Raw genomic sequence first — 27615 nt, 5'->3', positions numbered from 1 at the left:
CCCCTGTGCCCACAGAGCCACCCGAGGAGGAGGAGGAGTCCTTGTGCATTGCCAGGGAACGGAGGGCCAGGGTTCCACTGCACACTGAGGTCACAGTGACTTCTCCCCAGGCAGGCTCAGAAGCTGCCCAGGATGAGGTAGGCTGGTCTGCCCTTCTCCCCCATCCCAAAGAGATGCATGGTTTTCCCTACCTAAAAGCAAAATTCTACATTTTTTCACTATTAAAATTCATTCTGGCCCAGTTTTCTAGCCTGTCAAGATCATCTTGTATTGATTCTGTTGTGTGCTTGCTACCCCTACCCACATTAGTGTCATTTGCAAATTTAGTAAGCACCCCCTCCTCTATTCCTTCATCGAGATCATTTGTGAATATGTTGAACACCACAGGGCCCAGGACAGATCCCTGAGGCCCTCCATTCGTCACTCCTCTCCAAGGTGAACCATCTTCGGCTGCGATGTGTTAACCCGTTCTCGATCCACTGAACAGTAATAGGATCCATGCTGCATTTTATACTGAAATACTATTATTCCGTATAAATTGTACACTGAAATATTTTTATCTATTTAGTAACTGAAGAAGTTTCTCGAAAACGAGATATCCACCTAGGGACTTGTTTTGACTTGACTTGCAGCTTGGTTTGGAAATAATTATTGGAATAAAAGTTTTTGCCAACATCACTTGTTTCCATCTTCCTTGTAATTCTTCATTTTGTTTTAGAATCGTATAGCTGGACAGGGTCTGCAGGGTCATGTAGGCCCACCCCCTGCACAATGCAGGCACTCCCAAATCAGTGACCCCGATTTCATGCCCCCCAAGGACCTCCAGAACCCAGCCTGGCCTGGAGGACATTAACCTGCCACCCCACCATGGCGATCAGCAGTGCCCTGGGTGTGCAAGAAACAGACAAACCCTGGCACACCCCTTCCTGCCCACCCACTCACCCTCTGCCTAAGTTCATAAAATCAACATTTCTGTCAGATGGCCATCTAGCCTCTGCTTAAAAACCTCCAAAGGGGAACTTCCTCCGGATGTTTAGCTGAAAGTTCTTCTGAATTAATTTCAACCCACTGGGGCTACAGAAAACAACTCTGCTCCATCTTCTCTATGAGAGCCCTTCATATTCCCTCTTAGTCGCCTCCTCTCCAGGCTAAACACACCAAGCTCCCTCAACTTTTACTGATACGACTTGGTCTCCAAACCCCTCACCATCTTTGTAGCCCTCCTCTGGACACACTCATTTCTCCACATCTTTCTTCAGTTGTGGTGCCTTAAACTGAATACAGTACTCCAAATTTTGTCTTGTTCTATCCTGGCGGAAGCAGCTGTCATGGCTTAGGGCTCATAGACAGTGTCTCCCCAAAATTCCTGAACATTGCAAAAGTTCAGCCTGCAAGGAAGGACCAGCTGGAACCCCAGAGAGATAATAAAGACCTCTCCAGCCTGTGTGTGTGTATGTGTGTTTGAAACCAAGTGAGTTTCTGTAGGGAATTGGGTCCAAAGCAAAGCCTCCAGCAAGGCCCCTTCCGATGAGGGAGCAGGACTCCCCTTCTTTCTCCATGCTCCAGAACCCTCAGCCCAGCGTGGGGGAGGGTGCCCTTGAAAACTCCTCCTGGGCTGAGTCTCCCCCTCCCCCAATCTCCAGAGCAGCTCACACAGAGATAGGCAGGCAGGAGAAGGGTTTTTCTACAAAGGCATTCAGTTGCTTTTATTTCAAAGTGGCAAATCAGCACTCCCAACCCCCTAGAAATTTCTAACGCAAGCACGTGGGCCCTGCCAAATGGCCAGGAGAGAGGCCGGTCAGCTGGGTGGAACCCATCTCTTGTCGAAACTTGGCTCTTGACTCTCCTCCAACCGGCCGCGGAGACGGCATGCTGATGGGGTCAAAACCTGGTTCTGAGCACCGAGGAAACCCTGCAGGCTGAGATCAGGCTAGAAGAGCAGCGTGGGTCGACCAGCTACGGGCTGCGAGAAACAGACCAGAGAAAAAGGCATTAATATCTGGAGGAGGGAAACCACACTGGGCTGCAAGTACTAAGCCCCCCTCCCCACATCAGGCATGTCAAACCCAGGCCAGTCCTTGGGGGCTTTATTTTTATTCTTTGACTGGCAATTAATGAAGCTGAAGAAGAGCCACAGCCTTGCCTTTTAATTATTTTGTTGTTGTTAGTTGTGAAGTCGTGATTGTGGAGCCTTCAGACCCCCTCCCTTCTTGGAATTGTTGTTGTTGTTAAGTGCGAAGTCATGTCCGACCCATCGTGACCCCATGGACAATGATCCTCCAGGCCTTCCTGTCCTCTACCATTCCCCAGAGTCCATTTAAGTTTGCACCGACTGCTTCAGTGTCTCCATCCAGCCACCTCATTCTCTGTCGTCCCCTTCTTCTTTTGCCCTCAGTCGCTCCCAGCACTAGGCTCTTCTCCAGGGAGTCCTTCCTTCTCATGAGGTGGCCAAAGTATTTGAGCTTCATCTTCAGGATCTGGCCTTCTAAGGAGCAGGCAGGGCTGATCTCCTCTTGGACTGACCGGTTTGTTCGCCTTGCAGTCCAAGGGACCCGCAAGAGTCTTCTCCAGCACCAGAGTTCAAAAGCCTCAATTCTTTGATGCTCGGCCTTCCTTATGGTCCAACTTTCGCAGCCATACATTGCAACTGGGAAGGCCATAGCCTTGACCAGACATACTTTTGTTGGCAGGGTGATATCTCTGCTTTAAAGTTCTATTATCATAGACCAGGGGTCCTCAAACTACGGCCCGCGGGCCAAATCCGGCCCCCGGACGATTTTTATCTGGCCCGCCGGGTGTTTTTCCCTCCAGCCGCCTGTCAGCAGCCGACTCCCTGCGGTGCGCATGTGTGAAATTTGAGCTGCACTCTCTGAGTCCTGCCTTTTCTCCGTCTCTTCATTCTTCCTCTGTCTCTGGCGTGATTGGAGGGATAACGAGTGTGCCTGTGGAAAGCCAGCGGCTGCCTGATCGAGGTTAAAAACAAGCTAGGATTTTTTTTTTTACGTTAGGAGAGCCTTTTTTCTTAAGTTGGTTAGTTGGCTTGAGCTTAGAGTAGCAACAGGAAAATGAGGTTTACAAAGCAGCGCAGGGTCTGCAGCGCACAGCGGCTGCCTTAGAAAAACTGCTCTTGCAAGGATTTTAATCTTTACCCCCCCCTACCTTCCCGTCGGATCTCTTTTGCCAAGCTCTTTTTGCTGCCTTCCTCCGAAGAGAGACCCGCCCCCCCACCACGTTAAAACAATTAGGATTTTTTTTTAACATAAGGAGAGCCTTTTTTTGAAGTTGGTTAGTTGGTTGGGGTGGTTTCTAGGTGGGTGGCATAACAATGATAATGCAAATTGTCAGTGCTCAGAGGAAATGCAAATGGTCAGTGCTCAGTGTTATTGCATGGGAACTTAATCCAGCTCTGCAGACAGCGAAGGAGTAGGGAACCCAATTTAATTGACAGTAGAAGAAGAAGAGTTGGCTCTTATATGCCGCTTTTCTTTACCTGAAGGAATCTGAAGCGGCTTACAGTCCCCTTCCCTTCCCCACAACAGACACCCTGTGAGGGAGGTGAGGCTGAGAGAGCCCTGAGATTACTGAAGAAGAAGAGTTGGTTCTTCTATGCTGCTTTTCTCTACCCAAAGGAGTCTCAAAGTGGCTTACAGTCACCTTCCCTTTCCTCTCCCCACAACAGACACCCTGTGAGGGAGGGGATGATGAGAGAGCCCTGATATTACTGAAGGAGAAGAAGAGCGGGTTCTTATATGCCGCTTTTCTCTACCCGAAGGAGACTCAAAGTGGCTTACGGCCGCCTTCCCTTTCCTCTCCCCACAACAGACACCCTGTGAGGGAGGGGAGGATGAGAGAGCCCTGAGATTACTGAAGAAGAAGAGTTGGTTCTTATATGCCGCTTTTCTCTACCCGAAGGAGACTCAAAGTGGCTTACGGCCGCCTTCCCTTTCCTCTCCCCACAACAGACACCCTGTGAGGTGGGTGAGACTGAGAGAGCCCTGAGATTCATGCTCGGTCAGATCAGCCTTTATCAGTGCTGTGGTGAGCCCAAGGTGGCTGGCTGCATGTGGGGAGTGCAGAATTGAACCTGGCATGCCAGATTAGAAGTCCACACTCCTAACCACTACACCAAACTGCATTTATATTCTGATTGCTATTCAGTTGTGTATGATGTTGTATGCTGTGTGCTGTGTAAGCCCTGGTTCACACTGTTGTGATCTCTGAGCAGTGCGAGTTCAGCCATGTGCTTGTATGGCTGAACTCACATTAAATTTGGAAGAAAAAAGGCATATGTGCCTTCTTTTTTCCTGCAGTGGAATCTGATTGCATGGGTCTTAATCTCACCTATGCAATCAGATTCCTATGCGAGTTCACAAATCACAGTGCAGTTTGCACAGGGTAGTGTGAACTGGAATGGTGGTGGAGGGACCGACTCTGTAATTGTGCCGGTTCCCACACCACACCAGTTTGAGCCTGAAATAAAAGTGGAGTTCCACCAATATGGGCACTGGTGAGGCTTCTTCATTTTATCTTCAAAATAAGATATGTGCAGTATACATAGGAAATTGTTCAGTTTTTTTTTTTTTAAAAACGATAGTCCGGCCCTCCAATGGTCTGAGGGACAGTGAACTGGCCCCCTGTTTTAAAAGTCTGAGGACCCCTGTCATAGACAGTCGCAGCACATCTATGCCTGGCTTCACAGGACCAACCATCCTTATTTTAAGGCAGCGGAAGTACCTTTGTACATAAAAAGTTTCCATCTGGAGAACAACTTGGGTGTCTGCCATGCTGGTGAGTCTTCAGAATGGGTGACTGCCTGTCTCTCACACTGGGTTGGGCTTCCTAGGCTTTCTGAAGCCTTCTAAGGTGTAAAGCTTATAATGGAGTGGTAAACTGCAGGTGGTAAACTGAACTTATTCTCGTCTTTATTTTGGATTCTCTTGTCTAGGGCAAAGATCTCGTTAACCTGCTGAGGTTTTCTGGCAGAAATTAAAATGCAAAAGATTGCACCAGCGCAGGTCACGGGGGTTGTTTGCTGGGTCTTATTTACACTGCTACTTTGGAGCCTCTGGTGATCTGTGATGGCCAGAGCTTTGCACAGGAAACAGGAGAAGCCTATTGGGGCATAGCGCCCCTCCCTCCCTCCCGGAGGGGGGTGACTCCCCAGCAGAACCAGCAAGCTGGGCAGCTGGGTCTCAGGGACCGGGCAGGATTCCCAGAGCGCAACTGATCAAGTATGTTGGGCCAAGACAGGGCAGAGATGCAGTCACATTTCCTGTGGTCCCAACCTCTCTCTACCTTGGAGGGCCCACATCCAGCCTGTGCTGAGGCAGCTGCACTGGTTACCAATTGCTGTCCGGATCCGGTTCAAGGTTCTGGTTCTAACCTTTAAGGCTTTATGCGGGCTGGGACCCACATACCTGAGGGACCGCCTAGTGCCCTATGCCCCCCGCAGGGCTCTGCGCTCTGTGAGTGAGAATCTTCTGGTCATTCCCGGCCCTAGGGAAGCACGCCTAGCTTCGACCAGGGCCAGGGCCTTTTCGGTCCTGGCCCCCACCTGGTGGAATGAGCTCCCGGGAGAGCTGCGGGCCCTGCGGGACCTTTTAACGTTCCGCAGGGCCTGCAAGACGGAGTTCTTCCGCCAGGTCTATGGTTGGGGCTGCCGGGGTACATCGACTGCTCTCCCCCGGGCTTCTTGAACATCGTTGACCTCCTTCTCCTCCACCCCCCCTTTTTTTTAGGAATGGGGGTAGGAAGGGGATCTTATTATTGTGCTGCCATGTTGTGACATTTTAAAGTCTTTTAATGGGAGTTTTAATGGGTTTTTTAAGACATTGTAACCCGCCGCGAGCCATTTGGGAGTGGCGGGAAATAAATCGAAATAATAATAATAATAATAATAATAATAATAATAATAATAATAATAATAATAATAATAATAATAATAATAATAATAATAATAATAATAATAATAATAATAATAATAATAATAATACCGCCCCCCCCCCCCCCGCTCGCCCCCTCTACCTCTCCTGGTGATCTACGATCTCGTCCTCAGCAGCGTTCTCCTCCCCCCCTCCCTTTGCTCCCGGAAGGTCAGAGGGGCTGTCGCTGTTCTGATCCTGGCCGCCTTTGCCTTCAGGGAGGCTGCTCTGCTGCTTCTCGGCGGCCTCTTGGGGGTCATCTTCGCTTTCCGTCTTCTCCTCCTCCGCTGCTGCATCCTCCTCCTCCTCTTCCTCCTCCATTTCCTTGCTGCGTTTTGGGGAGGAGCCCTGGGGAGGGGAAAAGGAGCCAGATGAGAGCGAATAAACAAACAAGTCTGAGATGGGTTTGTGTGATAATCTGGGGCCGTGAAACAGCGAGTACAGCACCCGGACACAGTCTCCCTCACTTTGGGTGGAGCAGGAAGGTGTCCCGCATTGGTTCAAGGTCTGAGGGAGAGGCTACCCATGAACCACTGGGGGGGGCACCTTAGGATAGGGGGGAAATACATTGACTGAGCCCTTGAGGAAACATTGGAACTACTTGTGCAAGAAAGGGAAGAACCTTTATTTAGCTCACTGCCTTGCCGATGCCGGGATCAGAGGGCCTGCCCTTCAGTGGCTGATATCCTTTCTCCAGAATCGCCGACAGAGGGTAGCATTAGGAGAGAGCTCATCAAGCCGCCACCAACTGGTTTGCGGAGTCCCCCAAGGGGCAATTTTCCCTCCAACCCTATTTAACATCTTTATGCGCCCTCTTGCCCAGCTGGTGCGGAGGTTTGGGCTGAGTTGTCACCAATATGCTGATGACTAAAGCAGTTCCACAGGGCCTGCAAAAGGGAGCTCCTCCATCAGGCATTTGGTTGAGTCAACCCAAACCATCGCTTCCAATTGGCCCCCAAGCCCTCCCCCCTCCCACTACAACTGACACTAATCGGCCTTACCCACTGGGTCCCAGTAAGAGTTGACCTGAGGCTCTTGCAATTTCTATTTTCTAATGTTATTGTTATGATCATGTTATTATTGTTATGTTATTACTGTTATCACCTGTTACTATATGTTATCTGTATCTTTTCCTGTTTCCTGTAAACCGCCCTGAACTCTCAGGGAGGGTGGTATATAAATATAATAATAAAATAAATAAAAATAAAACCTTGGAACTGGTCATGAAAGGCAGACAAAGCTGCTGAGTGGGTACGGAGAGAACACACTGCCAGGCCCTAGCAAGCGAGAGACTCCAAGACCATGGGGAGTGGACAAGAGAAGGGACAGAGATGCCTATCCCGGGACCACACCTCAAATCTGGCCCACTTCAGGTTGTATGCATATCTGGTAGATGGGAGTCTAGATTAGCGGTCCCCAACCTTTCTCAGGTCAGGGACTGCCTCCGGGGTGAGGGGAGAGCCGATGGCCCGGGTGCTGCGAAAACTCACACGCGCACTTGCCGCGCATGCACGTTTTCGCCACCAGGCTGCGAGCAGGGGGAGGCAGGCGCGGCTGCCGGCGGCCCGTTACCGGGCTATGGACCGGGGGTTGATTGACCCCTGGTCTAGATTACAAGAGCACGTCCTTCATCCCGAGATAGGGCTTCGGAATCTAATGGATCCACCAAGCAGTAAGGTGCAAATTCTGGAGATCAAGGAATAGGGGAGACAGGAAGATCAAATTGGGGTTCTCCGGAAAGGGGATTGGCCATCCTCTGGGAGTCGAGACGGGCCAGGTACCAGCATTGGTGTGGCCACTTTGGGGCAACCAAAATAATGGAGGAATGCTCTCGTCATGCCTTCTGAAGCACCTTGGGGAGGAGGGTTAGGGGGGGAAAGGCATAGACTAGAGACCACACCCAGCGGAACTGAAAGGTGGCCCCCATGGAGCCCTGACCCATGCCTGCCATCAAGCAGAACTGTGGGCACTTGGCTGAGGACAGGAAAGCAAGAGAGGTCCACCAAGGGGAACCCCCATAAGCTGAACACCAGGAGTAGGGACTCGTATTCCAGGGACCAATTGTAAGGGGGAATGAAAGTTCTGCTGAGGGCATCCGCTTGGGCAGTTCAGCACCCCAGCTATGTGACTCGCCCTGAGGTCTGCTCTCAGACCGACTGCGATGAACCAGATTCTCAGTGCTTCAAGGCAGAGGCGCCAGGAAGACACTCCTCCCTGCTTGTTGAGATAGTACATGCAGGAAGTATTGTCGGTCTGTACTAGGATGTTCTTGCCTCATAGCATATCTGAGAATTGTGTTAAGGCCAAATAAATTGTATACAACTCTAGGAAGTTAATATGGAGTAACTATTCCGAAGGGGACCACAGACCCTAGGATGTTCTGTCCAAACAATGCGTACCCCAATCCATAAGCGAGGCATCTGTAGTCAAAATCACAGTGTCACCGGCACCAAATGGCACATCCTGCAAAACACTGGCCTGTAGGGTCCACCACTGGAGAGCGTTTAGGACCGCTCATAGGACTGTAAGGTACCAAAAAGGGCTGTCCAAATTGGAAGCAAAATTGCACAGAAACCAATTCTTTAAACTCCTCATGTGAAGGCGAGCAAATGGGACTACCGCAGTGGTAGAAGCAAGCAACCCAATTGCACGAACTTTGCTGGCCTCCAACGGTTCCTAGACAGGGACTGAATCATGGCTCGTACAGAGCAAAAAACAGGAAAGCTCAGGCCCAACTTGAGTCAAGGGTGGAACCGATGAAAGAGGTCAATCGTGACTTTTGGAAATTCCTCTGTAAGCCGAGACCAAGCAAAGGTCAAGTGTTGTAGCCACGTGTAGACAGCAATGGCGGGGCTATTAGCCAGTCATCTAAATAGGGAAAAATCACAATTTCCTGTGCATGGAGTTGTGAGGCCACTACAGCCACACATTTAGTAAATACCCTTGGGGCTGTGGCCAAGCCAAATGGGAGCACTGTGTACTTAAAAATTTGGGACCCTTGGCGAAAGCATAGAAATCGCATGTCCCGAGGCTGAATTGATATATGAAAATAAGCATTCTTGAGATCAAGGACTACAAACCAATCCCTGACTGAAAGAAATTCAAGCACTGTGAGCAAAGAAACCATACGAAAACATGAAACAAACAGGCATTTATTAAGGTTCCTTAAATCCAAAATGGGGCAGGAGCCACTGTCCCATTCCTCCACCAAAAGGAAGCGGGAGTGGAAGCCTGCTCTAAGGAGACCATCAGGTAACTCCTCGATTGCTTTTTTAGCCAGGAGGTCAAGGATTTGGGAGTCCAACTCAGGAAAGTTGTTAACATGTACCTCTAAGCCAAGGGAACGAAGAAAACTCCAAACGGTAACTCTGGGAACCCTGGGACTGAGAGTCCGGAGAAATGAGGGACCAGAGGCAAAACGAGCCAAAAGGTTGTCAAAATCCACCTGGTGGGTGAAATGGGGTGGGTAATTGTCAGAATCTATTCTGGTTCTGCTGCTGTTGCGGTGGTTGATCTCTTTGAGGAAAGTGTTGACCCTTAGGGCATGGAGGTTGACGCTTTTTCTGATACTGGTGGTATGGACGGGAAGGGTACTTCTGAGGTGGGTACGGGCACAGATGGAAATATGATGCGGTGAATCCATACTGAAGTTGGAAGCGGGGTTGGTAGTTAGGAACCAAAGGGAATGAACTCAGAATGGGCTGCCTGTCGACTCTTTTTTAATGAAGAGGAAAAAGTCTTGAAAAGAAGGTCTTTGACCTTGGCTCTGGTTTCCAGAGGTAGAGAGGTACTCCTCAACCACTAATGGTGCCAGAGGGTGATAGCCACAGCCATCGCCCGAGCAGTGACCTCCGTGGCGTGCTTCCCGGCTTATAAAATCGCAGGGCTTCGGATTGGATCATCTTAACCTAAGGTTTTGGACTCCTGCAACAGCATCTCCAAATATTTGGTCATTCCTCTCCAGAGAACCATCTGGTAACCTGCGTATCCAACCTTTGCTTGAAGACTGCCAGTGAGGGGGAGCTCACCACCTCCTTAGGCAGCCTATTCCACTGCTGAACTACTCTGTGATTTTTTCCCCCCTGATATCTAGGGGTAGGGCAACTTTCGGGAGGAAGTCCCGGTAGAAATTGGCGAACCCCAGGAAAGATTGGAGTTGTCGGCGGGTTTACGGAACCTCCCATTCCAGGACTGCCTACACTTTGGCGGGGTCCATCTGGATTCCCTCCCCAGACACCCGATAGCCCAAGAAATCCACTTTCCTTTGGTGGAATTGACATTCGGACAGTTTGGCATACAGTTTGTGTTCAGCCAAACAGTGCAACACCTCCCTAACCAGCGTCATGTGTTCGGCTCATCACGGGAGTATATCACCACGTCATCTAAGTATACCCCCCCCCCAGTACAACAAATCATGCAACACTTCATTTATGACATTCATGAATATGCCCGGAGAGCCACTCAACCCGAACGGCATCATGAGGTACTCAAATTGCCCCAAGGGGGTATGGTATTAAAAGTGGTCTTCCATTCATCCCCCTCAGCAATGCTTACCCAGTAGTAAGCGTCCCTCAGATCCAGCTTGGTAAACACCCTCCCCTCCTTCAACTGTCCCAATAAGTCTTTGATCAGGGGTAAGGGATAGGTGTTCACTCGGGAGATTGCATTAATGGCCCGGTAGTCTATGCACAGTCTCAGGGCCGCCATGGGTGAAGTGGCCGGCTGGATGAAACCTCTTTTCAGATTCTTATCTACAAAGGCCCAAAGCTCCTCCAACTCCGCAGGGCTCATGTCATACAAGCTTGGCCTTCGGTAACTTGGCTCCCGGCACCAACACAATGGCACAGTCGGTGGGATGGTGGGGGGGAAGCTGGTTGCACTCCTCCTCAGAGAACGCCTCTGCCAGGTCCTGATAACAGGCAAGGATGCCTTCCACTTCTTCCGTGTACAGGCCCAGGGCCCGCAGCCATGGATTCAAAATGGCTGGGCTGCTGGACCAAGGGAAGACCGTGGCTGCCACTGCAGTTGGGGAATCACGGTATCAGAAGTGTAATTTACAGTTTGGGTGCGAAAACACCAGGTGTTTGTCATCCCAATCTATCTCGGGGTGGTGGAGGTCCATCCGGGCTATGCCCAGGAGGATCGAGAAACTCGCTACCAGGGCGAATGTCAGGGATAGACGCTCCCAGTGGGGGCGAATATTCAATGCCAGGGCTTCTGTGGCATGGGTGATGGCACTGCCTCCCAACAGGCCCCCGTCCACTTCCCTCATGATTAGTTTCTCCAGGTCCTCCAGCTTCGCGCCCAGGACTTGAGCCAACTGCGACTTGATCAGTGATATAGCGCACCCAGAGTACACGCAGACCTGGACCTCAATCTGGGCGTCCCCCTCCTCATTAATTAATACAGCCGGGAGGAAGATAGGGGGAATTATCCGTCAGGGTGGCACCGGAGTTCCGATGGGGAGGGTCTGCCTAGGGGTACCAAGCTGGGCAGACCGTCTTAGTTTCCCGAGCCCCCAGAAAGATGGGGCTCGGGGCTCTCAGCCGTCGCCCGGTCCCCTTTCTCAGAAAAGTCCACTGGAGCCAGCATTGCTCTTGGCCCGCCAGGCTTGCTCGAAGGCTTGTCGGTGGCACGGGGACGTTCTCCTGGGGGCCTGGGCTTGCTGCGCTCTGGGGCAGGGGCCGCCTTTGCTTTCGCCAGTCAGGTTGGGCACACGGAGGCAAAGTGGCCCTTCCCCCCACACTCGTGGCACAGCCGTTGTTCGCAGTCTTTGCCCGGGCCAGGGCTGCGGGGCGGGCTGGCGGCTCATGAGCCGGCAGTGGGCGATCCGTCTTGGAGCGCTGTTGGAGAAGACGCACCACCTCCTGCCGCCGGGAATAGGCCTTAAAGTCCACCAGCTCCGTTTCCACCAACCCCGGCACGTTGATCCACTGCTGGAGAGGCCCCCCGATCGGGAGCCCCCAATTATAGATTCCGCTGGCCAACAGCTGATCCAGACCATCAAGGAAGGTGTTCACCTTCTGAACCTCATTCATTGTCGGTATCTTGGCTAGGAGGAACTGGAAGTCTATGACATGGTCCATCACGGGCCTCCCCTTCTGTTTCAGCTCCCCCAGGGCTTCTTGGGCCTTCCTCTCCTGGAAGGGGTCCAAGAAAGGCAGCCGTGAGTTCAGCTCGGAAGTCTCCAGGGAGGTAGCAGCCAGTGTCCCGTTCTCGTGTTGGTCTATCCACCACATCATGGCCCGACCCTCCAGGTTGCACCCAAGAATCCAGACAAGGTCAGCTTCCGTGGTAAAGGTGTTCCTCCGCTCTGCTAAAAATCCATCCACCATAAATTAAAAATACATAAGCCCCTCTGACGAACCATCGAACTTCGCTTTGAACTCGTGGCCGGACAGATGTTCCCTCCGGCCGTCCCGGCGGCGTGGGGGGGGGGGGAGAGCCGCCGGGGCCGCATAGGCTGGGGGCTGCGGAAGGAACGGGTCAGTCTGCACTGGGGGTGCTGGCAGTGCCGGGATGGCATAGGGCAGTCCTGCTATCGGTACCAGCCCCAGATGGGGGGCCACGTACGGGATCCACCCCCAAGGCAACTGCGGGCCCTGGGGGGCGTAGGGGCTCCACTGACTGATGACCAGGGGCTGTGGCAGAGGAGGCATGTGAGAGTGGGGTCGGGGAGGTTCCCTTGGTCCTGACAGGGTGGTCCCAGTGTCCTGGACTCGTTGCTGGATCAGAGAAGGTGATCCCCCTCCCCGCAAACGTCGGAGCTGTGGCGGGTTGGAAGCTCACTGAAACCTGGAAGTTGGGTGGACACCAGCCAGGGCCCGAGATCTGTGTCTGTAGAGCCCCTGGAAGCCCACTCCAAGGCTGGTCGGCTGGTCCCCACATCCGGAGGGGGGAATGTCAACCGTCAGTGGGGCTGGGTGGCCAGAGTCCCTAGGCCATGGCCGGAGTACTGTGGTGCTTTGGTTTGACCGCCGGCCTGGGAGGCGGTGGCGGCAGAATGGGGGATGCTTGGGTAGCTGCGGCGGCAGGCTTGTCCAGTCGCGAATTGGTCGCTCTCTCTTGCTCCCAACGCTCCATAGACACCTGTGCATACCAGAGATTTCGCTATGCCTCGGCCTGGGTCTGCAGGGTCTCGATTTCTTTCCGTTGGTCCCCCACACACTGGACTAGGCTCTCGAGCTTGCCCAGATTGACCAGGTGCTGCTGTCCATCGCGGGTAAGATCAACTCCAATCTGCCTCCCCAGGTCGGCCACCTGTGCCAGGCGATGGCGGCCATCCCGGGTTAGGTCCACTCCAGTCAAGTCCATAATTTCCTCTTTGGGGCTGAGGGAAGTATGAGTTCTCCTACCCTCTTTCGGAGGATCCTCCCTCAGGGGCAGGGCCGAAGCGCAGTCTGCAGGATGAGGCCATCGCTGGTCCAGGGGCCCTTCTGGTCGTTCCCCAGTGTCATACCAGTGCCAGGATGTCGACAAGCAGGCCCCGTCCTTCCTAGGAACCACTCGAGGGAAAGTCTGTGAACCAGCCAGTTCAAAAGGGATGGTAGAACGCAGGCGGGACGGGGTTGAGAGCGGTGCTGTCTGTGGCTCGGCGTCCGCCTGCTTGTGGGAAGGGACGTGGATCACCAGCCGTTGTCGTCTCCCGTCCGGGGACTGTTCGACGATGTCCGACCCTGAGTCCTCCGTCGGCGCTGCTGCCATGGGTGGCAAGGCACACAGACGGAAGGATTAACAGGGAGAAAGTGGTTATCAATTTGTCAGGAATCAGGTAGAGCCCAGCCTGCAGAGTCCGTGATAAAGGCACATCCAACAGTCAGTTGAAATCCAAAGAGAGCTTTACTGAACAGAGTCTAGGTAAAGGTAGAGCACCGAGTCATGTCTGACCCTTGGGGTGACGCCCTCTAGCGTTTTCATGGCAAACTCAATATGGGGTGGTTTGCCAGTGCCTTCCCCAGTCATTACCGTTTACCCCCAGCAAGCTGGGTACTCATTTTACCAATCTCGGGAGGATGGAAGGCTGAGTTGACCTTGAGCCTGCTGCTGGGATTGAACTCCCAGCCTCATGGGCAGACAACTTCAGACAGCGTGTCAGCTGCCTTACCACTCTGCGCCACAAGAGGCTCTGAACAGAGTCTACAGAATTCTAAAGCAAGCCAAGATCTTCCTAAGCAAAGATCTTGATAATAACGGCGAACAAGAGTCAGTACAAAACAGATATAGAGTTCTTTCCATAGGGGAGTGGTACAAAGGTATTTCAGCGGGAGAGTAAGAGGGCACCTAAGGTGCCAGGGTTCACAGGATTGCCAGATGGCCGGAATCTAATCTAGACGGTTACGGCTTTGTTAAGACTAGGCTGTCTAAGCAAGGTCCCTTAGACAGTGAGATTGATAAAGCAACGGAAGAAAACTCCCACTGGGAAAGAAGAGGAGTCATGGAGCCTGGAGACAGATTTACAGGTTTACAACCTTCAACATTGCCAGCCTTTAGGAAACGAAACTAAATGGGCATGAATTGAGGTTCATGACACTTCCCTGCTTGCCACCTCCCCCCTTTCATTTGGTTTCCTGTTCTCTGGGAGGATCTTGGCGGTTTACACAGGTTCCATTTCTCCTGCTTGCCTGGGTCCAATGGCTTCCTTTGACATGGGTAATCGCCCCCCCTCATAAGCCCCCACCCTGTCTTTTCCTTGTGTGCAGCTTGACCCACCCACCCTGCGGCCTTTGTGAGAACGGGCAGGAAAGTGGCAATGACTGTATTCAACCCCACCCTTGCGCAGACATTACCTCTTCCTGGGCAGCAGCCTCCTCCTGCTCCTCTGGTGCCTTCCGCTTCCGGCCTGCCTTCTGGTTCTTCTCCTTGGCCTGCTCGTCGATCACGAGGGCCCCCTCCTCATCACTGCTGCCTTCAGGGCTGCCCTTCTTCTCTTTGGGGCCCACTGGTTCTCCCTGAGCTTCAGCTCCCTCAGCTTCCCCCAGGGACTTTTTCTTCTGGGTGGGCTGCAGAGAGAGCGGACAGGTATTGGTGTGTGGGGGGGATCTTTTGCAAGTCTCATCTCCTGGCAGCTCTTGCCTCAGTTTCTCCAAAGAGTCAGGCCTGGGAAGAGGGCACTGCCCCCGGGAATGAAGAACACCTCCCAGAGGACCTTTTCTGAGACATGGGTGCTAGGAAGCCAGACCCAGGGCAGCAAGATTGGTCCCAGGATGCAGGGGAGGAGAAAGGGGAAGGAGAACCAGGCACAAAGCCCTCTGTTGGAGCACTGGATGTACCTGCCTACCAGTTCTGCTCCAAGACCTAGAATCATAGAATAATAGAATCATAGAGTTGGGAGGGACCTCCTGGGTCATCTAGTCCAACCCCCTGCACTATGCAGCACACTCCCAACCCTATCGCTCATCCATTGTAACCTGCCACCCCCTTGAATTTTCACAGAATAGAACTTTCACTGACTCATAGGCCCAAGGGAAGGGAAAAGGGAAGGGAGCTTGGCCTCTTTCTAACGCCTGCATGGACACCTCTCTGCCCAGTGGTTGTCAACCCCCTTACTCCAGAGAGCATGGCAGCAAGGATGGCACCAGTGCAGGCTTCAAAAGCCCTGCTAATCAAACAGGGGCTCTGATTTGAGCTTTGGGACCTTCAGCAGACCGAGAAATGGGGAATTTCCAAACCAGCATGCCACAACTCAGCAAGCAACACAAGGGGGGGGGGGGAAGAGACCATACAAGGAGGATAAAAAGAAGAATTGGGTTTTATATCCTGTTTTTCACTGCCAAAGGAGTCTCCAAGTGGCTTACAATATTCTTCCCTCCCTCTCACCACAAAAGACAACCTGTGAGGTAGGTGAGGCAGAGAGAGCTTGGTCAGAACAGTGCTATAAGGACTATGACAAGCCAAAGGTCACCCAGTAGGCTGCATGCGGAGGAATGTGGAATCAAAGTGGCCTCGTCAGATTAGAAGCTGCCGCATTTAACTAGTACACCCAGCTGGTGTAAAGGCACAAGAGACTAAAGGAGGGCAAGAGCCCCGGAGAAAGAGGGAGAGGTATCAAGCTGAGGCACCAAGGGCAGTTCCGCTACTCATGCCTACACATGCCCACCACGTGCCACAACACAAGAGCATCTTCAAGACCAAGACAATTTTCCAGGGTCAAAACTCACTTCTTCCCTTCCATTAAAGAATAATAGAATCATAGAGCTGGAAGGAACTTTGGGGTCATCTGGCTCAACCTCCTGAACAATGCAGGAATTCAATTACCTGCCCATCCAAGATGATCCCAATTTCATGCCAAAAACATCTCCAGAATCCAGCCCGGCCTGGAAGAAATTCACCTCCCATCCCACACTGGCAATTAGCAATTCCCTGGGTATGCAAGGAAGGGCCACAAGAGACAAACATCCCTGAAACATCCCTTCCTGCCCACCCACTCACAATCTAAGTTCTTAATATCAGCATTTCTGTCAGGTGACTATATAGTCACTACATAAAAATGTTCAAAGGAGGAGAACTCACCACTGCCAGAGAAGCCTATTCCACTGAGGAATCACTCCAACTATCATTACATTTTCTGGCCAGGTGAGCACATGGATGTAGTTCACGATCTCTCCCATCTGGAAGAAGACTCCTCCATAGAATCATGGAGTTGGGAAGGACCTTTAGGGTCGTCTAGTCCAGCGGTCCCCAACCCCCGGTCCAGAGACCGGGACCGAACCATAGGTCAGCCGCGGCTCCTCCTCGTCCCCCTCCCCAGCTGCTGCCTCGGGGGCTGCCCTGCCACTGGCTCACCTTTTGTGGTCTCCGGCGGCCGCCATGGCTGGGGCTCCCCCTCGGCATGGCACTGTGCAGCTGCTGCTGGCAGCGTCCCCCAGCGTGCAGCGGGAAGTCAGGGGCGCCGTCGGGAAAGTAAGTGGAGCAGGGGCTTAGGTGGCGCCGGTGGCAACGTCCCTAGGCAAAAGACTACTCCCCCTGGGACTCAGTAAAATTGTCAAGCATTGACTGGTCCCCGGTGATAAAAAGGTTGGGGACCACTGATCTAGTCCAATCCCCTGTAGAATGCAGGAACTCACAACTACCTGCTCACCCACAGTAACCCCAATTTCATGCCCAAGTCATCCCTTCACAAAAAATTTCCAGGATCAAGCCTGTCCTGGAGGAAATTCAACTACCCACAGCAGCCATTAGCAATTCCCAAGGAAGCCTGCTCCACTGAGGAACCACTCTGTCAGGAACTTCTTCCAGATGTTTAGGCAAGAATTCTTTTGAATTAATTTCAACCCACTGGGGCAACAGAAAACAACTCTGCTCCATCTTCTATATCAGCTGTCCCCAAGCCCCGGTTTGGGAACCAGGACTAGTCCGTAGATCACTCGGTACCAGGCCGCGGCTCCTCCTTGTCCTCCTCCCCGGCTGCTGCCTCGGGGGCTTGCCCTGCCATTCTGCCACCTGCTCACCTTCAGTAACCACCATGGCTGGGGCTCCCCCTTGGCGAGGCACTGCACAGCTGCTGCTGGCAGCCCCCCCCCCCAGTGGGTGGAGGGAAGTCAGGGGCGCTGGCAGGAAAGCAAGTGGAGCAGGGGCTCAGGCGGCAGCGACATCCCTCAGCAAAAGACTACCTCCCCGCCCCCCTCCCGGGCCTCAGCAAAATTGTCAAGCGTTGACTAGTCCCCGGTGATAAAAAGGTTGGGTGCCACTGTTCCATATGACAGCCCTTGAGATATTTAAAGATGATTATCCTATCACCTCTTAGTCGCCTTCTCTCCAGGCTAAACAGACCAAGCTCCCTCAAGTTCCTCCCTCGCTCGTGTTTCTCTACATCTTCCTTCAATTCTGGTGCCCCAAACTGAACACAGGACTTCAAGCGAGGTCTAACCAGAGCGGAGTAATGTGGTAGCATCATCTTGCATGATCTCAACACAATACTTTTAATACAGCCCAAAATCCCATTTGCCTTTTTAGCCACTGAGTCACACTGCTGACTCATGTTCAATGTCTAGTCTACTAAGACTCCCTGATCCTTTTCACACGTACTACTGCCAAGACAACTCTCACCCATCCTATAGTGATGCATTTGATTATTCTTACCTAAATGAAGAACTTTACATTTTTCACTATTTATGTGTATCATTTCAGCTCAGTTTTTTAGCCTGTCAAGATCACCCTTTATTCCAATTCTGTCTCCTGGTGTTTGCTACCCGTCCCAGTTTAGTGTTATCTCCAAATTTAATAAGTACCTTCTCTATTCCTTCATCCAAATCATTTATGAATATGAACAACACAGGCCCCAGGACAGATCCTTGGGCTACTCCACTTGTCACTCTTCTCCAAGATGACAAACCATTTACAAGCACTCTTTGGATGTGATCTGTCAACCAGCTCTTGATCCACCTAACAGCAATGGGATCCATACCACAAGTTACCAAGTTGCCAATAAGGATATCATGCGGGACAGCCTTACTGAAATCCACAGCAATAATGTAATTATTATTATTATTCAATTTATTTCCTGCCACTCCCTACATAGGCTCATGGCAGGTAACAGCAGTCTTAAAATCCCCCATTAGAACTCCCACTAAAAGACTTAAAAAAAAAAAATCCCAACATGGCGGAAAATACCCCTCTCCCCCTACCCAATCAAGGATGTTAGAGAATCATAGAATCATAGAGTGGGAAGGGGCCATACAGGCTCAACGCAGGATCAGCCCTAAGCATCCTAAAGCAATGGCCAGAATGGAGAGTAGTGGTGTATACTTCAAACCCCCCAGGGGGGCAATGTTCTTCCTCGCCAATCCCAGCCTCAACCATAGACCTGGTGAAGAGCTCCGTTTTACAGGCCTCCCGGGAGCTCAGAGAAAGCCCTGGCCCTGGCTGAGGCTAGGCGCACATCTCTGGGGCCGGGAGCGACCAATAGATTTCCCCCTGCAGAGTGTAAGGCCCTGCGGGGTACATAGGGCGATAGGCTGTCCCTCAGGTATGTAAGTCCCAACCCACGTAAAGCCTTAAAGGTTAAAACCAAAACCTTGAACCGGATCCAGACAGCAATTGGCAACCAACGCAGCTGCCTCAGCACAGGCTGGATGTGGGCCCTCCAAGGTGTGCCAGTGAGGACCCTCGCAGCTGCGTTTTGCACTAGCTGGAGTTTCCGGATCAAGGGAAGGCCCGCGTAGAGCGAGTTACAGAAATCTAATCTGGAGGTGACTGTCGCATGGATCACTGTGGCCACAATGTCCACAGTGTCACTCTGATCCAGCAAGGTAGTAACTTTCTGAAAAAAAGAGATAAGGTTAGTCTGGCATGACTTGCTCTTGAGAAAGCCATGCTGACTCTTAGTAATTACAGACATCCACTTTAGCTGCTCAAGGACCGACTGACTGATGATTTATTCTAAAACTTTGCCAGCTATACCTTCTGGCACTTCACCTGTTATCCAAGGTGTCAAAAATAATGGTCAAAATTTCAGAGATGACATCTGCAAGTTCTTTTAGTACCTTTGGATCCAATTCATCTGGTCCAGAGGATTTCGTTTCCTTTAAAGAAACAAGTTGTTTATAGACTACCCCTATGGTGATCCTAGGCCATAATTTCCACCCCTCATCACATGAAATGATTTTGCCGTGTTGAGCACGATTCCCCTTCGTCTTGTGTCCTCTGACAAAGGGATCAGTCTCAAAAGCTTGCACTTCCAAACACCTTGTCAGTCTCTAAAACTCTCCCAGGCTCAACTCTGGTCTCTAAAACTCTCCCAGGCTCAACTCACCATACACCAGTATGGTGTAGTGGTTAGGAGTGCGGACTTCTAATCTGGCATGCCGGGTTCGATTCTGCGCTCCCCCACATGCAACCAGCTGGGTGACCTTGGGCTCGCCACGGCACTGATAAAACTGTTCTGACCGAGCAGTGATATCAGGGCTCTCTCAGCCTCACCCACCCCACAGGGTGTCTGTTGTGGGGAGAGGAATGGGAAGGAGACTGTAAGCCGCTTTGAGCCTCCTTCGGGTAGGGAAAAGCGGCATATAAGAACCAACTCTTCTTCTTCTTCTTCTTCTTCTTCTCTGCTGAAGGAGAAGGCAGAGCACTTACCTGGTAACCGGAGGCCTTGACTGTTGGGTTGTTCTCAATCTCCCACAGGCCTTCGCTGAAACCCTTCCGCTTGTTGGCCTTGCCAAATTTCACCTTGCACTCCTCATAGGGAAACAGGTCTTTGGGGCCCAAGAATGCCCTGCAGGGGAAGACAAGCCACATATGGAAGACTCTGGATACCCTGGCAAAACAGTCCCTCCTCCCCCCCCCCCCTTTGGGACAGCTGGGAGATCAATCCTCCTCCGGAGAGGCAGCAAAGGGAACTAATTCCTACAAAAGCCCAGTGGGTCTTGCACTTTGGCCAGGCAGTTGGCACGTCTCCACATGGGAGACAGCGACCCATGAAGTTCAAAGGCAGCCTCAGGAACGCTTGGTGGCTATGTGGAAGCAGAATTAACCCTAAGACTGCCAGAGCCGTGTCCCAGCAAGAGTGGATGAGCGGCCGTGGGGAAGGCGCATGGCCTCCTCTGCACCCTTTTGGTACCAGCCGCTGCACTGGAAGAGAGACAAGCCGCTTGCCTCTAAGCGTGCTTACTCCTCCGCTCTAACAGATGGACACACGCTTCCCCCCTCCCACTGGGTGCTGCTTCCTGATGAAAGGGGAAACCAAGTCACACGTTCTGGGCCGGCAGTACAAACCTTCCAAGACCGCCTCCCCGACTATGTCCCCTGAAGAGCTCTGCTGGTGATCCCTGGCCTCACAGAAGGTTATGTGGCCTTGACCAGAGCCAGGGCCTTTTCAGTCCTGGCTTCAGTCTGGGGAAACGGAGGCCCTTTCGGAACTACCCAACGGCCTGACAAACAGTGCTCTGCCACTGATCGTACGGCTGGGGCCAAACAAGCAAGCAGAACATCAAATCGGGGCCCGCTTCCACTCCCCACCAAGGGGAACACTGCATTGTAAAACTGAATAACCCGATGCACTTATTTATGGGCGCACTATTCTTATCAGCAGAATTGATGAAGATATAAATTGATGATATAAATAAAGATATAAATAAACAAATAAACAAACAAATAAATAAGCAAGCTTGGATGTAAGCTGTCTCAAGTCTGCTGTGCAGGGAAGAGGGGCCTCGGAATGAAATAAAGACATTTGGGGCTCTGGAAAACCCATGCTTGGATTCTCTGATGCTCCTGTGCAGCCAGGCAAATGGCGGGGGAGGGGGTGGGGACAGCTGCCGCCCCCACTCACGTCTCGTGAGTCCCAAAGAAGAAGACTTGGTACTTGTTGGAGGTGGACTTCACAGCTGACTCTGGCATCTCGTCGATCTGCAAGAGAGAAGAACAGCCACAGGTCTCAGTATGGCCTTTCGTGGGTCGCTTTTGCGGCCCTGGCTACCACCTCCTGGCCGGCAGAGAGAACTGAGAGGGGCACAGCGGAAAGCAAGACTCCAAGACTGGGGAGCGATTTGGGGACAGACCTTGGGCCTTCTTCATCCATTCCCTTGGCCCAGCAGTGATGTATACAGTGAGAATGGAGGGTCTTCTGGTGGGGATACATGGAAGGTACATGGTCCTCATCTGCAACCCCTCCCCTAGCCAGGGCTGGAGAGAATAAGGCCAGACTTCAAGCTGGCTCTGGAGAGGGAGCATGGCTAGGATCCTCCATGGCACAATACTGCCCCTGCTGCTCTCCTGCCAACAAGGGGAGCTGTTGTACCCCTGCCCCCCAGTCTTCCTGCCTCTCTGCCCCATCCCTCTGCCTGCAGGAATTGTGCCCAGGATGTGGCAACTGTGAGTCAGTCTAGACTGCAGATATCTGCCTAGCTCAGCGAGTTCCAGAGGAATAATAGCTCACCAGCAGCTGCTGCTGCATAGCCCACATTGCCAGATCTGGGCTGGATTTGCTCCTCTGGCCCTCCCTCACTCATCACCCCAGAGGCCCCACTATCCACAGCACCTAATGATGGCACCAACCAGCCCCAATGTATCCATTATAAACCTTTTGTGCAGAGCTTCAACCCCCCCCCCCCAGAGAATGCTGCTGCTGCAGCTAATTATTGCCTTTCTGGGCAAAATGACAGAACAACTCCCCCCTTCCTGGATCTACCCAGGACCCCTCTGAGTCTGGTGGTGCCTCTCTGCCGACAGCCTCCCAGGTCCTGCCCGTGCCATCATGCGGAGATGTCCCGAGACAGCAGCTGGGATCAAGGGATGAACTTGCCATCCTTGCCATATGGGCCAGAAGACTCTGGTGGCCCTGCTTTAGGAGCTCCAAAAGGCCCAGTCCAACCCCCCACATAAAATCCTTGGGGAAAACCATCTACAGCTTCGGAAGAGGTGATCATCAATACACGGTGACACCGGCTCCACACGCCCTTGCTATCAGCGGCTGCAGCAGTCTTGAGCCCCTGCCAGGCAGCTGGACTTGAGCAGCTAAGCAGCTGAAACAGGCTCGTGGCAAGAGACCCCAAGGGACCCCTGGCATGCCTCCCCATTCTGGGCGGGATGTGATAAATGCCCCCACGGAACACTGGATTGCTTCTCAAACATACCACCCTTCCCTGCTTGCAATGCCTTGCCAGGGCAACACCTTCTACCTGTGCAACCCTCTCTTCAGTAGGAGAAGAGTTGGCTCTTGCACGCCTCTTTTCTCTACCAGAAGGAATCATGAAAGGTACCTCCTGGGTCATCTAGTCTAGTGGTCCCCAACCTTCTTCTGGTCGGGGACAGCCTCCGGGGGTGGGGGAGAGCCAGCGGCCCGGCTGCCGCAGTTGCTCATAAACATGCATGCCCAATTGCTGCGCATGCGCGTTTTGGCCACCAGGTGGCGCTAACACGCATGCGCAGAGTTGCCGCGCATGCGCGCTTGGGCCACCAGGGGGCGCAAATGCGTATGCACGGCAGTTCTGCGCGTGCGCGTTAGCGTCACTGGAGCGCCAGCTGCCACGCCGGCCTCTTCCCCCCCCCCCCTCTCGCTGCAGGGAGGGGAGAGGCAGGCACGGCCGCTGGCGGCCCGGTATGATGGCCTTTGCGGCCCGGTACCGGGCCGCAGACCGGGGGTTGGGGACCCCTGATCTAGTCCAACCCCCTGCACTATGCAGGACACTCACAACCCTCTCGCTCATCCACTGTCACCTGCCGCCCCCTTGAACCTTCACAGACTCAGCCTCTCCGTCCGATGGCTGTCCAGCAATGAACACCCCAACAATGAACACCCCAAGTGGCCTTCCTGCCCCCCCCCCCCGAGCTCCCTCCAGGTCAGTATTGCCCACTCCGAATGGCAGCAACTCACGAGGGTCGCAGGCAGAAAAGGGACTTCCTTATCCTTTTCATTGGGCATTGATTCTGGGACGGGGGGGGGGGGGGAGACGTCTGGGCCAATTGCTACAGTTCACGAGGGCAACAGAGGGCAACTCAGAGAGCATGCATAATGTGCAAAGGAGTGTCTGGCTTGGGCAACAGGTGGTGCTGGAAGCAGGCAGAGGAAAGGGGTCCTGCCCTTGGATCGGCAGCCTCCACCAAGGGAGGCAGGATCCTCTCTTCACCATGAACGCTCTGAGGACCAACTGCACAAAGTGGCCCCCTGTCCCTTTGGCCTGTGTTTCAAGAAGGTGACCCAGGTGGGAAAACAAGGCCACATCACTGGCAGCACTGCCCTCCCTCCCTCCCTCCGTCTCAGGGCAGGGGCCAGGCCTGTGGCGCTGAGTCACCGCTGATCAGGCTGGGATCTGCACGCAGGTGCAGGCAGGCTGGCTCCCACAACGCATTCAAAGTCTAGCCCAGCAGCGGTGGCCTTTGCCCTCCTGCCACAGGCTTGTGAACTGGCCTTGGAGGGAGCGGCAGGCGCTGCCCCCCAGCTGGCATTTGCCTGTCTTTGCCGCTTGCTTCCACAGGGACAGCCGCGGGTCAAGGCTCTCCTTGCTCTGGAGTTTCCAAGAGACCTCTCAGGAGCAGCAGGTGGGGCCTCCCCACAAAAACTGGCCTTGGCACCTTCGTCCCCAGCTGCACTTCTATGCTGGTTTCCAGATCAACCTGCAGCTCCTCAGGGCCCAGGGAGGCTTTGCAGAAGGGGGGCAGAAACACAGCCATGCCGGTCATCCCCCAAAGGGTGAGCTCCCATAGCCCACAGAGGCCTCCCTCTCTCGAATCTCAGAGGGGGGGGGAGTGGGAGGCTGAAACGCGGCAGTGAAAACTAGCGGCATGCACTCCCTTCCCCCAGCCTGGCTTCCGCCTGTTGCCACATTAAGACACGCATGCCCAGGCTGCTGCCACAGTGCTCACGCCTGAAAGAGGACAGTGGGCTCTGGCCAAATCACATTCCTCCCCCTCCCTTTCTGGGGACCAATTCACAGCATTGGCTCTCTTGCCAGGAAGACCTCCAAAGGCCTCCTCTGCGTGCGTGTGTGTGTGTGTGGGGGGGGATGCTCAGGGAGGACTTCTTGGCCAGTCAGCTCCACATCTCCCCATCCATTTGGGTCTTGGCAAAGGAGACTCTTTGCTTTGGCCAAACTGGGAAATGCAGGTGGGGAGCTGGGTGGGTCCCCTGGTAGCCACTGATTCAAAGCAGCCGTTCCAGTCTCTCCAGAGGTGGTGGCACCGAGGCCATAGGAGGGAGAGAAGAACCTTGGCCTGTGAGTGGAGAACGGGAAGGAACCGGGCTGCGGTCCCTTCTGAAAAGAGGGGCAGGAGGAGAATCAGAGGCTCCTTCCACCCTGGCAGGCAGGCAAGCTGCCCACCCCCTGGGCCAGCAGCTCCATCGTGCCCCTTTCCCACTCACCTTCTTTGGGCATGGCAGTGGGGGTGGTGGGGGTGAACCCTCCTGCAAACCTTGGGCATTATATCAGTTTGAGCTGCACATGCCAACACATGGAACTGCGCATGTTCCCAGGGCTTGGCTGCTGACACTGCCCATCTGGCTGGCATTCCCTTCATGCCACATCTGCACATTTGGGTTGACCTGGTTCTCTGTCTTGACCTCCTGGTGAGCAAGAACCAGCCCCCCGCCAGAGCTCCCTTTCCTTCACGCTAGCCCAAGCAGGTGGATGCCCCTGATGACTGGCAGGGCCCACACGAATTCATACCACCACCACCACCCCCGTCAAGAGATGCCCCCTCCCATGTGAACATGAGAAATCTTGTTGAGTCCTGCTCTTTCCCAAATCATCAGCACAAAACAGACACATCTTTCTGGGGCAAAGGCAAACAGGTTCTACTGACAGGGAAAGGCCAGCCCACTTTCACCCCCTCTGCCAGGGCCAAGGAACTCCCAGAAGATCCGCCAATGCTTTAAGAGACAGAGCTGGGCCTCCCCACGTGTAGCTCCGGCCAGCCCCACACCTGCCTGGGGGGGGGCTACCCTGGGGGAGGGAGAGGCCGGTCCTTGCAGCCTCAGTGCAGCCAGGGAGGCGGGTGAGCTTTGCCCTGAAATCGGAGACTCCCCTGAAGGAGAGGAGGCCATCTGGTGACCAAAGCACGGAGCCCAGCACCCACACCCCAGGGTAGAACAAGCCGGCCTCCCTGTAACTGGACCCCGGACCTTTTATGTGTCAAGGAAACCACAAAGCTCCTTTGCTCCGCTGGGGCAGCCCCCCCCCAGTTAAGAAACAATGAGGAACCCAGCAAGGGAGTCATGACTGGCCCTTGTCCAATAACTCCTGGTGAATTAAGATGCAGTTGGGGGGGGGGGAATTTGCAAACCCAGTCTATCTCACTTGTATCTGGCTGGTCTGAAGAGACAAAGAGACCCCCACAGTTTGGCAGCTGGCCCCATCCAAAAGAAAGGGTTGGGAAGCAGGGAGAGTAAATATACCCTTTCCGATAAATTCACACCTTGCTTGGCTGCAGTGACCCCACCCCCACTGGAATCCTACCCTGGCCTGGTGTAGGCAGCCCAGGGGGAAGCTAGCAGGGGAGCCTTTCCCTGAAGGAAAGGTGGCCAGCGTGAAGCACTGCTGATCATGTCCAAGACTGCCAGGAGCTGCCACCGAAGCCTGGTTCAATGGAAGATACAGCAAAACCAGGAAAGCGGGGGCAATGCTCTTAAACAACCCAGTTTCAACCATAGACCTGGCAGAAGAGCTCTGGTTTACAGGCCCTGTGACAGCTCCGTCAGGTCCCTCAGCTCTCCCAAGAGCTCATTCCACCAGGTTGGGGCAAGGACTGAAAAGGCCCTGGCCCGGGTTGAGGCCAGGCATACCTCTCTCTGGGATCAGGGATCACTAACAGATTAGTACCTGCATAGTGAGGAGGCCTTTGAAGGGCATAAGCAGATAAGTTGTCCCTTAGATAGGCAGGGCCCAAGCCACGTATGGCCATAAAGGTAAGCACCCAAACCTTGACCCTGACCTGGCCCATAACTGCTAACCAATACAGCTGCCTCAGCACAGGCTGGATATGGGTCCTCCAAGATGTACCAATGAGGCCCCGAGCTGCTGCGTTCTGTACCAGGTAGAGGACAAGGGTAGGCCAGCATAGAACAAGTTATAGTAGTCCAGTCCAGAGGTGACCGTTGCATGGATCACTGTGGCCAAACACTCTGGGGGCAGGTACCTGTCCAAGGTGGTAAAACGCCGTGCATGCTACTCCGGTGACCTGGGCCTCCATCAACAAGGGAGGCATCCAGAATCACTCCCAAATCCTCTGCTCTGAGTGAGATGTTAAGCTGAGACCCAGCAAAAATGTTCCGACGTGCTTTCTAGCCTGCCCACCCGCAGGACCTCCGTCTTGGAGGGGCTGAGCTAACCACCCAGCAATGGCCTCCTCCAGCCATCTGGCAAAGGTATCTGGAGGCGGCGGGGGGGGGGGGTGGCTGCCGATGAGGAGATAGAACTGATGGCGACTCTGGACCAGGGCTCGTCAAGACGTTAAACGCCGTGTGTGTGTGCGTGTGGGGGGGGGGAAGTAGTGAGCCCCGCGGGACCCCACAAGGGAATCCATAGGGGAGCCAGGGGCAGCGCCAGGGCCGTCGAGAGCTCCTTCCCCTCGGGCAGTCCACCCCCCCCTCCCCTCCCCTCCCGCCCTCCGAGGCTGGGCACAGGAGCCAGGCACAAAGCCCCGCGCCCCCCCCCCACGTGGCCGTCCCGCGGGCCCCCCCCATGCCTCCCTCCCTCCCCCCCCCCTCACGCAGGCGGGCCGGGCGGGGGACTCACGCGGGCGGGCCAGTGCGGGTAGCCCTTCATCTTGGCGAAGACGAGGTCGCCGCTCTTGTACTCGCGCTGCCGGTGCGAGCGGGACATGGCCCCGGCCGGGGGGGGCGAGGAGGGGCGGGAGCGGGAGCGGGAGGAGGAGCGGCCGCGGCCCCGGCGCCCCCGCGCCGCCCCGGCCCGCCTGCCAGCCAGCAACGCGCCCGGGCCCCGCACCCACCCACCCTCCCACCCACGCAGGCAGGCAGGCAGGCAGGCAGGCAGGCGGAGAGGCCGAGAGGGACGGCGGGGGCCTGGGCCTGGGCCGCTCGCTCTCTCGCGCTCTCTCGCGCTCTCTCGGTGGGCGGGTCAGGGCCGGGGCCGCCGCCGCCACCGCCGAGGAAGAGGCCCGCGCGGGAAAACTCGGCCCGAACTTTTGGGCGCCGACATCCGGGGCCTCAGCGCGCCTGCGTCATCAGGCCGGTCCCCCGGCGCGCCCGCCCTCCGCATTGTGCCTGGCGCGCACGTCCCGCCCACCTCCCGCGGCCATTTTA

The 27615-nt window shown here is 54.1% G+C and overlaps 1 protein-coding gene across 1 annotated transcript; it reads right to left on the bottom strand.

The window, feature by feature from the left end:
- Nucleotides 1-1679: 1679 nt before the first annotated feature.
- On the bottom strand, nucleotides 1680-27602 carry HDGF (heparin binding growth factor). Its single transcript, XM_077318925.1, has 6 exons — nucleotides 27089-27602; nucleotides 21190-21266; nucleotides 19995-20133; nucleotides 14708-14920; nucleotides 6025-6269; nucleotides 1680-1963 (listed from the first exon to the last, which is right to left on the bottom strand). The coding sequence occupies exons 1-6, from the start codon at nucleotides 27173-27175 to the stop codon at nucleotides 1957-1959; spliced, it is 768 nt and encodes a 255-aa protein (XP_077175040.1). The 5' UTR covers nucleotides 27176-27602; the 3' UTR covers nucleotides 1680-1956.
- Between the last annotated feature and the right edge of the window lie 13 nt (nucleotides 27603-27615).

This window comes from Paroedura picta, chromosome 1 (genome assembly GCF_049243985.1).
Source record: "Paroedura picta isolate Pp20150507F chromosome 1, Ppicta_v3.0, whole genome shotgun sequence".
Lineage (NCBI taxonomy): Eukaryota > Metazoa > Chordata > Lepidosauria > Squamata > Gekkonidae > Paroedura > Paroedura picta.
Note: the sequence above shows the minus strand (reverse complement) of the source record. Positions and strands in the feature narration are given on the sequence as shown.